General features: G+C 46.2%; 1 protein-coding gene across 5 annotated transcripts in view; it reads right to left on the bottom strand.

Annotated features, from left to right (window-relative positions):
- Window positions 1-13,323, bottom strand: part of TCF20 (transcription factor 20) — a 132,006-nt gene that overhangs the window by 83,614 nt on the left and 35,069 nt on the right. For 2 of the 5 annotated variants that reach the window (XR_003927291.1, XM_041118247.1), the window contains exon 1: window positions 2,667-2,688. The exons of 2 other annotated variants lie outside the window; for them this stretch is intronic. Coding sequence is in view for 1 of the 3 variants with exons in the window: in XM_030041547.2 (XP_029897407.1) it covers window positions 2,667-2,885 (219 nt within the window). In the remaining 2 variants the exon portion in view is untranslated. Of the gene's footprint in view, window positions 1-2,666; window positions 5,222-13,323 lie in introns of those variants that run through there. One more of the 5 variants, XM_030041547.2, reaches the window with a different exon arrangement.

Below are 13,323 nucleotides of genomic sequence, written 5' to 3'. Positions count from 1 at the left end.
GCCTCAGTGGAGGAGCTCATTATGCTGCCCAAATCCCCAAATTAGATCCTCTGGGCTGGTGTGGGTGCAATGTGCCAGCTGCTTCCAGCACCTTCCTCCCGCCACCACCCCAGGCCACCAACACCACAAAGGAGGTTTGCCAAATTGGTGAGGAGAGGAAAAACACCTCGCTTCACAACAGCAACAAATAAAGGAGCACTATTCACTTGCTTGGGCATCCACATCTGTTTTGTCCTGTTTTCCATGACTACTGGCTGTGAGTAGAGGTCTCACAGGGAGGAGTGTTAAGTATTTATTCCAGCTCTTGGTTTTGTCAGCTTCTGATGCCACCAACGTGTTTCGATTCTGCTTGGAAACCTATGTTGCTTTTTTTTAATCCAGGGGTCCCAAAACAACCCTGCAAAGGTACCTCCAACCTCATCAACAGCACCCTAGCTTTCCATAGCTCTGCAGCACACGTTTCGTAACAAACTTAATTCTGTCCGGAGAGACCCACTCCAGTCCTGCCTCTGAACAATTTGTATGCCCTACTCCTCTCTTATTTTGTGATAATATTTAGCTTTGTGAAATACTACTTAGCTACACTTTTCAGAATTAAGAAAAAAAAAGAGGAAAATAAAAAAATAAGTATATTCCAGATTCTGGCCCCTACTCTGTATTGCACGAGAAGTGGCACATGGAAAATGCAGAGCTGTTTATAAGCGTTAAATAACACTCTCTAGCAATCTTGCAGGGACAAACGTAAAGGCAGCACGTCCAAGCAACACTACAAAAGTTAGCCAAGAGACCCCATCTCAGTGACAGAAGACAGCACTGTAGTTTAAGGGTGTCTGAGCAAATCTTGAGCAGAGGGAAATAAGGGGCAGGAAAATATAATCAAACACCTTCCTTCAGTCCAAAGTTCCCAAAAAGAATTGTTACAGACCGTGAAAGGGTAGTCTCTGAGGTTAAGGGGAAAACATATGAACACTCCGACATCATTCACTGTATATTATAGTGACTGTGGGAAGAATATTGCCTCAGCTTTGATGGGGGATGCAGAGAAAAGGGGACGCTTTCAGCTACTTGCAGGGAAATTGCAAGGGGAAGATGTGCGTGCAGACCACTGCAGGTAATAGCCATTAGACTGGGAAGCCTGGTTAAAAGTTGCAGGCCTGCCAGTGGTCCTGGTTTAACCATGTGTCTCCTACTTCGGAAGTTTCTGATATTCTGATCTTCTGGTTCCCTCCTTGTGCAGGGCTCTGACCTCTCAAAGAATCACACATACAAAAAAAACCCAGCAGGTTTCTAGTTCTTAAGCTTTTCTTCAAAGCAATAAGAAGTCAAATCCTGGAGACTTAAAACCAAACTCCTTCCCCCAAACAGAAACCAATTTATGTTTAAATCTCACTTTTTTCAGGTAGTGCCAGGGTGTGGAGGGAGAGGAGGCTGACAAGTCTTGAGGCAAAGGGACACCTGCACCAGTCTGCACTGCTCTGTGCCCTGTCCCCATCTCTCCAACTGGGAAGCTCTCGCAGCCTGCTGTTGCCAAACCCACTTTTGTTTCTTCCATGCTCCTCGCTAATTAAACCTTCAATCAGGTCTGCCTCTCCTCCCACCTGGACTAGCTCAACTCCCTGCTCTCAGATTTTTTTCATTCTTCCCCAGACCCAGGAGATGTCAGTTTCTGGAGCCTCAAAGCTCCTGGAGGATGGGGTGAGTACAGAGCCGTCTCTTGGCTCAGGTGAAACATGGTCCCCCTCTGCCTGCCGTCCTCCGGGGCTGGATTTCAGAGCAGAAGAGATTGCCGCCAGCAAGCCAAAGGCGCGCAGAGGTAGGCGAGGTGCTGGTCTCCGTGCGCGCACCGCGTCCTCCTTCCTCGCTGCTGCCATACATGATTAATCATCCCTGAGACACGCCTGCTGCTTCCCTCTGGCTCTCCAACAACCACAACGGCGGCGGCAGCAGCAGTTGAGAGCAGAGACACCTCCTCAGGTTCCCGGCCCCGGCCCAGCGAGCATCTCCCAGCCGGGACCTCTGGTCCTCGCACACATCCCTCTCTCGCACGCACCGGTCTGCCTCACGGCCTCGCAATTAATCACTCCCCTCCCCCCATTTTCAAACTCGGCTCGTCTCCCACCCCTCCCCCCCCCCCCCGTCCATCTGTGTCTAATTGCATTTCATCTGTAGTCATTCTCTGGAAAACTCACCGGGAAGGTGTCCAGGAGACTAGCACAGGCTTAAACACGCGCTTGACACGGGGAGCCGGGGGGAGGCCGGCTGCTCTGCCGGGGCGGATCGGGGCCCCGAGGGAGCTGGTCCTCTCCGCAGCCCACCTCTCGCCTACCTGCTCCCAGCCCGGGCAGGGGATGGGGTGCCTGCCGGCAGGCTGGTGGCTGGCAGCCGGGGAGAGGTGGCAGGCAGCCAGGAAGGGCTGCCGAGAGCCAGCGGGGCAGAGGTGAGGCTGCTCAGATGCCAGCTCGTGCTCTACCATGGGAAGCGCTTGCTCCCTTCCTTCCTCCGCCGAGCACCGGCGGCCTGCCCGTGGGCTCTGCCAAGGCCAGCGCAGGACAAAGGCAGGGTCCTGCTGGCACGACCTGCAGCCAGCAGGATCCGGGGGCTTCCCTCTCTTCTGCTTTCTGGGACGCTGCCCCCTTCCCCATACAGGCGCTTTCCACTTGCGTTACCGATGCTCCTGCCTTGTCCACGGCACGCTTAAGCCAGCCACGTCCCAGCTGTGTCTGCTGCGGTGCGCACAGCCCTGCCAGCCACGCAGCTCCTCGGTCCCACCCCATCACCTTGCCACTGCTCTGATCCCGCGTGGCCTCCTGTAAAATCCAAACATTAGCCAAGGGCTTGTTCACCCTGGGAAGGGAGCGATAAGCTGCGCTCTGAACAGACAGCATGCCGGGCGCTGCACACCAGCTCACGCCATCGCCACTCTTACTCGACACCACTGCAGCGAGCAGCTCAGCTCTTAGTTAAGTATGAAAAATGCCCACACAAAATAGTCCAGAACTCACGCCATAAACTCACACCCCAGCTTACTGCATGCCAACTTCCCTGCATGAACAAGTGTAAGTGCACAGTGGTTTTACACTGCAAGCAAAGTTTCCTCATGAAGAGGTGGGCCCCGAATGTGGGCTATTTAAGGTTTTAGACCTCAGGTAGAAGATCTGCAGTCCGAGGGCTGGGCACAGGCTGTGAGTTCATTTTGCGTAGGCTGGAGCCACACATCTTCACACATCACTGCTGGGTAACACGAAGGTAAGGGCTGATGTGTGGCCGTCCGAAAGGCCAGCTTGGCTCTCAACAAGGGAAAGGTTCTCCACCTTTTCTGCAAAGAGACAGTCTTCCAGCTGTGGGAAGGTAGGGGCTGAACTACTAACCCATGTAACACCACCTTAAGCCTCGTCCATTTGCTGCCAAAACTTTAAATATAAGAATTCACAGCTCTGATAAGGGTGACAAATTTATTTCAGTAGGCCAGCAACTTAGACCCAGACAAATATTTTTCCTTTTTTTTTTCGCCAACCAGCCAGCAACTCTGCAGGCAGATCTGCTTCTGTCCAGGCGAGCGGTGAGGAGAGAGGTAACTCCCAGGCTTTTCCTTTCACTTGCCTTTCATTGACAATGGCTACCCACCAAAATCAGTCCAAGAGATGCAAACACAGAAGTAAGCAACTGAGTTACTATGACTAACAAGTTACCATTTGCCAGCTGAGTCACAGTAACACTGAACCAACCCAACCTCCTGATGGTTTAAGCAAACATTTTACTACTTAGTGCAATGAAGAAGGATCACAGAGTCAAACTACTATTGCCCAGATGACAACTACTTATCTCATTGTGGTAAATCAACTTGCTGGCAATCGTCTGTTTCATACATTTTGATCTGCCAATATCAGATTGAGTCAAACCTTTTGGTTCTACCAAATGCCACAAGCCAAATGCATTTCTGCAGTACCATTGCAATGCTGTTTGTGGTGAAGATGCAAAGAACTACTAGATTTTTACCATTTTAAGCCCCTTCTTAAGACAATTATTCTAATGAAAAGTGCGACATTGAAGCTGTTCATCTCCAGAAGCAGATTCAACACAAACCTATGTAAATACATCTTTAAATAAGCACAAAAATCATCCTGTCTCCTCTCTCTTTCTTCCTGGGTATTGGACACCGAACTGAGAATCCCAGAAGTCTGGGTTCAGTTCCCAGTTTTGATGCAGACCTTCTGCACCATCTCAAACCACACAACACCATTCTTTATGAAGCTATAATATGGGGACACTACTAGTTTTGACACAAAGCAAGGTAGAATACATGCATCACTGCTTGTAAAAAGCTCTATACAAAAGATGAGGGTTGTACAAATAACTAAATATAAATATACACAACAGATTTACCACTGTCCCAGAACTCTTTGTAAGGTGGTCTACAGAGAAGGGTATTTTCCTGATGCTTTACCCATTAATGAAAACAAGTACCTGTGAGAAAACAGACAGCACTCCATCTGCAGATTAATTTTATCTGCTTTCAATGCTAGTTCAGAGCCAGCACACGCTGGGAGTAAACAAAATCCGTTACAAGACAACAATTTGTGACAAATGAGAGCAACACATGGACTAAGGACCATTGAACAAGTCCCCATACGCATCAACATCACAGAAACTACCATCACCCTTCTGAACTCTTGCAGAGGTCAGGAATTGGGCAAGACACAGAAACTTACCTGGCCTCCCGCTGCTAGCAGCACTCTGCTCCATGTCAACACACATCCTCCAAGCTGGCAGAGGAAGTTTTTACTGGCATTGTCTAAACTGTATCGTTACAGTGCAAGGACTGTCAACCCTGTCTCTTTCATCAGCACAGAGTTCTCCTTATCAGAGAAGAGAAGCACTAAAGGGAGAGAGAATTACGTACACACGAGCAGTGTTTCTCCAGTGCTCAGCATAAAAATCTAATCAAAATTGTACCAGAATGGTGATGTGAAAAGCACCCTGCCAAGTCAGTAATAAATATAAAATTCATATCTTACATTTCCACAATATATCACCTCTCATCCCACAGTACTTTACACATTGTTGGGGCTCTGATGAATCCCCAAATCAGAACAGATTTGTACTGGAATCTAACATTTCTGTTGGCTTCACATTCATTCAAATTACACCCTTAAGCGAGAGTAGGATAACAGGCACTTAAAATGGCCCCTTGAATGCGGCGGCAGCCATTTTAAACAGGGTCCAACTCCTTCCAGCTGCCAGACTCATCCCCTGAAGTTCATGTCCCGTCCCCCCCCCCGACATCCCTCTCACTCCCTGAGTCCCGCACTCAGTCCTGTTCCCCGTCCCGTCCACCCTCTGGCAGAGGAAAGACAAAGTGGTATTTTTAGGGTGCATAAACACCTGGTTCACCCCAGTAGGCCCCACCAATGACACCCTAACTCCAAACGCAAACCATCTAATTCTGAAGACTGCAGCCACTGCGACCTGAATAAGCTTCAGTGTAAAAGACAATAAACCCCTACCTTCTCAGCTTTCAACCTTCCCAAGCAATACCACAGCACAGAGGTTATACACAGCATCTGCAGAGACCAAGAACTATGCGTTGTGCAGCCAGCAGCAGTAACAGCTTCTCCTTTTTGTGAAGACCTCATGAATTGGTAGAAAAGTAGAGGTGACAAGGAGTGAAAAGTCATAGTCCTCTTCCCTGTGGCTCATTATCCTAATACCCATCACCAAGTCCTTCCTGACAGATGCATTTGCCAACAACTCTGATGGGAACATTCAGCAGTGCTGTTCTTTCTCATCCTATTAACATGCCTATATGACAAAAAACTGTGCCCATTTTTGACCCAAGGATTTCACCTTCTGAAAGACAGATGCATAAAAGACAGGAGGTGTTAGAAAACCCTGGGGAACACTGCAAGTGTTAATAGCAGTAGGTACCTTAAGACAGAAGTGCTGATGGTAGTCCTTCACGCATCATACCATACCTGATCATTGCAGGTCTAAATAGGGAAAGCATCTTCTAAAAGCTCAGCTAACACTAAGGTGTCTAAACAAAGACCAGGTTTTCACGACTGCTCAGGAGCCATGAGTGGTAGGTGTTCAGTTCTTCTAAATTCTGAAGTTGCCTCTAATGAGACACAGATGATCTAAAACTCCTCTGCCTCATCACTAGTGGTAGCACAGCTAACTAGGGATGGCAGCAGTGAAATGCATTGCAAGGTTTCCCTTGTCAGTAAGGTTTTGGAGATCTTCATAATTTTCATATTCGTATCTATTAACTTCTTCATGGCACTGTCTACAAACCAAGTATTTGAGGAAGAAAAAACCCTTGGAAGCCACAACAACATGAATGATTTAAAGTAGTCCATCCAAAGAGGGAAAAAGGAGCTACTAATACTTGGGAGATGCTTCCAAAAGGAGGTACATGATAACAGTAGGAGTCCTCTGTAGTTCCAAGCACATTTATCTGCATCTACGCTGACGAAATCAGGACAGTTATTTCACCTCTGGCAGCAGAAACACAGCTGCAGCACACTCCAGAATCAACTCCTGATATTAAAAAAAACCCAGAACCCACAATGTCATTTAGCTTTACAATGAAACGATAAACTATGCATTGTTTGTCCTCCTTTTTTCCTAGTATAGATAAGGCCCTAGAACAGCATCACCCAAACTGTGGTCCACAGGTCACTGCTGGCCTTTGAAGCATAATACGTGGTCCGTGCAGCACGCTATCTGCAAACAACACTCAGTGTCTTTTTGCTCGTTATAAACACTGAATGTTTTTATGTCTGTATGACAGATAAGCATTTACAGCTAAATGTAAAACATCATCCAGAGTGCACCTACTTTGACCAAAGTGAAGAGACAGTATGAGACCCTTCCTGAGAGAGCCAGCTGTCACAACTGAAACATCAGCATTTTCTATTCACAGTTATTGCAATGATGCAGGCGCAGGAGATGCAGGATGCATCGGTGGGCAGTCTCCTGGAGAAGACTGTTGTAACAGAGCTACTTCTGTGTACAGGTGGGCACTGCTGCAAGCAAATAGCTGCGCTGGCTGCATGTGCTTGCAGTATTATTAGCAGCCTTTAGAGCTGACAAGCCTCAAATTATTTTGGTTGCAACCATACCTGAAAGCTGGTATTTAACTCTGGGTTAAACCTGCTGAAAAAAATCATGATAAAATAGAAGGTTGCAGAAGAGCAACAAGTACATTACCAAGAACCAGAAATCAATTTACAAACACAAGGACTAAATATGAGAGCTTGCTAAGCAATGGCCAATGAGCTGGGAACTGAACTGTCTACAAACCTCTGACAGGCACAAACAAAAAAGGGGATTGTTCAATGCTACCTGGACTACGCTCAGCTCCAGTGGAAACCAAGAAAGAAAAAACATAGGCCTGTTGCTCCATGGGGAAAAGAGGACAAATCACCTTAACAGGGAGGCATATGGTCTCATCTTCTCAGGAAAACATTGGAAGTGCAATCACTTGGGACAGCTAAAACTAAATTGAACACAAACACCAGAAAACATGTGGAAGAAAGTATCACATCTACTGTGTTTTGATCGTGTGTAGAGCTAGGTAATCACATCAGTGAGGTGGGTTTTTTGTTGTTGCTGGCTAAAGGATATTCAATTCCACAGCTGAACAGTGACTTTCTCTTCACTTCCACCTTGCCATTATCTACCCAGGCTCCAGTGTGGGACGGTCCCTGTCACACAGGAGTGTGACACACCCGTACCTACAGTACGATACAGTGCAAGAGGCTTCAGGCAGAACCTCCAGTCTTGACTCTATGAGGATAAACAAATAACCATGCTGAATCAGGCTGGTTGGTTGTTTTGCTTAAAATGTATTTACTTCAACAAGTAATTAATATTTTGAGTAGAGAAGGCCTTTGTTAAAGATTCATCACATTCACCCCTTCAATTAAGGTTTTAAATGCTCACATTCATAAATTCATTTACACCTCCCACTTGTCCTTCAGCAATGCCAGAAAAGACCAGAGTTTACATTCCTGGCGTCTCAAAGATAAAAGAGAAAGGAAAAATAAAACCAAATCCTCCAGAAAATAACAACAGAAAATACACCAACCAAATTTAAAAAAAAAAAAAAAAAAACAAAACCCAAAACCAAACCTACCAGGTCTTTTATCCATCTCCAGAAAGAAGAAATGGCGTCCAAGCCGAGCTGTTTAGAAACCTCTCCTTTCTCACATGCAATACTGCAGCTGTAAGATGAATTCAAGGAGCAACTCGGGCAACTGGGGCATCACCAGGCACCGGAGGAGAAGACCTGAGCCCCCCAACCCAGACACGGGGCTGACAGGCCTCACCCTGCGGCTCTGCGCCCCAAAGCGAGCAATGCGGAGAGGGCAGGTGTGGAGTGGGGGGGACCCGGCCTCCCTCAGTACCTGCAAGAGGGCCCAGACATTTCTGTGCGCACGGTGAACTCGGTGTACCCCGGCGACAGACAGGTACCGCGGGGTGGCTGGGATATTTGCATATGCTAATTGCAACGTCAAGGTGTTTGCACCCGCCACGCTCATTCTTCAGGGGGAAACGGCGGCGGGATGCAACTCTACCTGTGCCGTGCTGGTGACGTCACAGGCAGCTATTTCCAGCCCGGTTGCCATGGAAACCACCAGGCCCCCAGCACCAGTTAGCGGTTCAATATATAATTTACTTATTCTTCTTCACCTAAGTGATTAGGACTCAAAATACAGAAGCATCTCACAGACCCTCAAATCCTCTGATCGTTTCATAGGAATTTCTTGAAGGCAAAAACCAGCCTGAAATACTGAGCTGTGCACTCTCCAGGGAAAAAAAAAAACAGGCAAATAAAAGCCTAAAACAAGAAGAAAAAAAAAAACCAATCCTCCCTGCCCGTCCCCTGCCCTCCCAAGTTTCAAGGGAGACACACATGCTGCAGCTCCTGGAAGATTTCACAGGCCTGTCACCATCTGAAGGAGACAAGCCGACAGTGAAGGAGGACTTAAAAGCCCAACACAGGAGCTGCCGTGTCTGGAAGGGCCTTTGGTCCATCCTGCCCGGCACACCACATCCCTCCATGTCCCGCAGGCAGCCGCTGCCCAGCACTGCTGACAGCGCAAGGCATCTGCCCCGTTCTGTGCCGCTGGTGATGGGTGGCAGCAGGACCCCCTGAAAGTCTCTTTTGGCTCCTACAGACGACCATCGTGCATTAAGGAACAAGTCTCTCCTCCTTATTAATCTTAGCAGCAGCAGTTATGAGTGCTGCTAGTCAATGCAACACCAACCAGAGCCCTGGGGAAGGCAGCCGCTCTATCTCCACCCCCTCTTCCAACCCGGGATTGCAGCGGTTGCCTGTATTTTCCACAACTTTTTAAACTAGTGCTGCGGTCAGAGGTGAGGTGATTTCTCTGCTTTTCCACTGCCTAATTAGTCACTGCAGAAACTTGTGCGACACCCAAAGGTTACGCTTCAACACACTGGTCCAGTGAGAGAAAATACAAATACTTTTACTGGGAGAATTTTCAAGTGATTCATCTATCTTCAGGTAGTTTTAAAGTACCAGTCTTAATGTTTCTTATTGTGCTTCATTATGTTTTCAACCAGCACCTTTCAAAATGGGAAGTTTTAAACATTAATTTAGGCAACCAGCTGCTCTGTAGCCAAACCACGTGGTCTGGCAGAACAATAGGAACAGCAGCACTCCCCAGCCCCCCTGTTTCAACCCAGCATGGGCCACCCCACTCTTATTTCCTGAAACAAGTCATCACAAACCATCCCCACTGCACCTCTTCTCCCTGCCGCTCCTTCCTCACATGCAGAGCTGGCGGTGGGGAAAAGAGGACAACCACCACTGAGACCCGAACAAACAAAACCAGAGGCGTTTTGGGCACAGTTTTAAATCAGGCACATTCTTCCCTAAAGAGTAAAAGAAGAAAAAAAATCCACAGACAATAACCTTTCCATAGTTACTTTTTGTTGATGTTCTTAAATGCTTTACATGTTAGGAAGTTCTCATCAACAGCACAGGACTACAATTTGAAAGCCACCTCGACAAATTGGCAGGAGACCGTGCCAAGCCATTAACACTTTCAAGAGTTCAAGGGGCTATTTTCTAGGGAAAGGAGGGTGGTATCAGACAACAGTATGACCTCAAGAGCCAATTTTAGAGGTCTTCCTACTCCATATCATTTAACGTGATAATTTAGAGTCGTGAGATGCTTAAAAAAAAAGAAAGCATGATTTTGCCCCAGGTTTAGAAACATAGGGTAATGCCTCAAAAGTAAAAATCAAATAAATGTAATCTGTAAAGCTAAATTGACCTGAACAAACCTTTTTCCTTATTCCCTCCCTTTTCTTTCTTCCAACTGCTTGACTCAACCCACCTTTCTCCAAACCACTGCTTTCATTTGTGCTCCACTTCCTTTCCTTCTTTGATCTGCAGCATCTCCTTTCTTCTCACCCTTTGCATAACCCTCCACATTCCCCACAGCTCAACACCAGCTTCCCTCTGGTACCCCTTGCTCTGAACTTCCTCTTCCTTTTTTCCCATTACTGTCACTGGTCCCTTTCTGTCCCTTCATGCTCTCACCCTAATTCTGCTGGGTCACAGGGTGCTTCCCTCCTTCTCTAATATTAGGATCTGGTGCATGCTCCACCAAGTCAACTATATTAAACAGCCACAAAACCTTTGAGAGTTTACCAAGCGCTACCCTGATTTCAAAGCTAACGGAAATAAAAGATAAATTTATAAGTGACTGAGCAAAGACCACATGGGAAGTCAGTAGCATCGGCCGGAATAAAATGCAGATCAGGCTGATCTGTACTCGGGTCACTTCATCGCCAGAACTGGATCGCACCATTGACAAATCGAAACAGATTTATGCCAAGTCTAAACCAGAAACAGCCACTGAAAAAAATAATGTTGTTTGGCTGTACATCGAGAAATATGATTAAAAAGATGATTAAATGTTTCTATTTTGGAAAAAAAAAAAAAAAAAACAAACCAAAAAAACAACAAACCCAAACAACAAAGAATGTCTTTAAAACCCCTTTGCTACAGCAGCTCGTTTAATACAGGGAATGAGGCAAGAAAAACATGTTGCAGTGACTTTAGCTATGGGAAAATGACTGATACTTTGGATCAAGCTGACAGCTGACTTAAGAGTTTTTGCTAGGGCTAACATCTTCCTTCTCCACACAGCCTACAGTGGTCTGGCATGTCTCAAAACTTGAAAGAAAAAAAAAAAAGAAAAAAAAAGCTGCTGATTTCATAGGCAAGTAGCCTAAGAGGCTGTTTGGAGGATGAAGTCAACTACATATGGTTCTATTTATTTGTTTGTTTTGGGGTGGGGAGAGGGAGTCAGTGGCAAATTCTCAGCCCTAACAACCAGCTCACAATAAAAGCTTATGAAGTCAAGAGTTCCTCAATGAAAAGAAACACTCTTAAAGTTTGTATTTATTACATAAATGCCAACATATTTGCAAGATTCCAAAACTCAGGCAGCATACAGCTCGCATGATTAGAGCGTTTCTCCTTAAGGCCACCATTTGAATCCAGCCCAGATAAACCGTAATCCAAAACTGCCTTTGGATAGCAGGTCAATAGAGTTTACACAAAACCCCCCTCTGTGTACGGAGGTGATACAAAACAGGTACACTAGGCAGGTCATGTCCTAATGCACACTTAGACCTCAAGACCACAAAGCAAACACAGCTGCATTTGAATGCATGACCAAAGTCTTCTGCATTTTCTTTTAGCGGGGAAAAAAAAAAAAATTCCCCTAGGAAACACTGTACAAAAATATCCCTTCTCTGTGCTTTATGAATGAGAATTCACACAGAAAAAGGCAGGAAATGAGGTAAGGTTGCTTTTTCCCTCATAATCTATATTGTGACCGCAATGCTCACATACATTTCTAAGTTTAAGAATATAACCGCATACTCATATATAGCTGCATCTCATCCAAGTGCTGGTCACTTGGGAAAACTCCGAAATTCAAGAATTCTGCAACTCTGATCCTACAACCATTACCAGTTGGGAGCTAACATACATTTCTCTTTTTGTTCATCCTGAAGCTTTGAATTATAATTTGCTCATTAGCCTAATAAATATCTCATCGTGGTGTGGCCCGTAACAGCAGAAACAGCAGTTATTATAACAGTTCCCCAATGCAGCAGAGTAAGCTCATCTGACCTCAGCATCCCTCAGCACCTTAAGCAAACATGGATCCAGTATAGCCATGATCTTCATGGAGCTTTCCTGCTAACCCAGACGTAGCAAAGCAAGAGGTGTGACTCTCCTCTCTCCGGAGCGCGCACAGGCTCTTCTCCAGTCACAGGAGAAATATCCCATCCCCAGAGGTTTTCTCCATCTGCTCCTGGTAAAATAAAAATTAACAATCTATGGCACAGGGGCAACACATGCTGTAAAAAAGGTTCGCTAGCTCAAGTGCTTTGGCTGTGCTGAGCATTTCAGTTGTGACCAACATAATTTCCTGCCATTCCACTTTTCCCAGGTTGCCTCTACATCTGTCCTGAATCTATGTGAAACTCCTGTTTATACTTGATCCAGAGCCTGGCAAAAATTCCCTCTCAGAATGGAAGGGTAGGAAAACCAAGAAGTATTAACAGTTAACAGATTTTTATTTTTTTAGAAAAGCTTCTCAATGCATATAAGAATGACCCCAAAATAATGAGTCTGATTTTGTTTGGGTTTTTTTTTTTAAAAAAAAGCTGAGCTTGTGATTCTGATTCTGTTGAAACCTCCCCTGGCCCATTCCCAAAACATATGCGTGATGAGAAGAGTGATGACTCTCCCAAATGTACTAAATAGGGCAATTTTGGGACCCCCTCCAAGATCTCTCTCCATCTGTCCATCTCCTGCCCAGCAATTCATCGTGTCCCCCAAATCTCTAACTCCACTGTGTTCTCCAGCCCTGGCATCAGGTCCTGTCTCTGTCCCACATTAATCAGCTCACATTCCACCCCAGAGCAACACCTTCACTCTTCCTGGAGTTGTCTCCTTTCACAGACTGACACCAGGGAAGTTCTCCAGTTTTCCATTCCCGAAGCCAGGTGGTCCCCAGAGCACTAAGGGGCAGAACCCACTGCTTGCAAAAGGGAGAGGGGTAATGCTATGGCACAGATCTTTGTCTTCTGCTGCAAAAACAGGCATCAATTCCAAAAGGAGAGGCATCAAGTTCTGCCTCCTTTCTACACCGGCTCACACTAGCTCCAGTAGCCCACTTGTCCTGTTTCTCTTCAGGGTTACTTTTCAAGCAAGGCTGAACCTTCTAGCATCGGTTATCCGACCTAATTCAGCCCTGCTGAAATCCC

This window comes from Aquila chrysaetos, chromosome 17, assembly GCF_900496995.4.
Source record: "Aquila chrysaetos chrysaetos chromosome 17, bAquChr1.4, whole genome shotgun sequence".
Taxonomy (NCBI): Eukaryota; Metazoa; Chordata; class Aves; order Accipitriformes; family Accipitridae; genus Aquila; species Aquila chrysaetos.
This window is presented reverse-complemented; position numbering and strand designations above follow the sequence as displayed.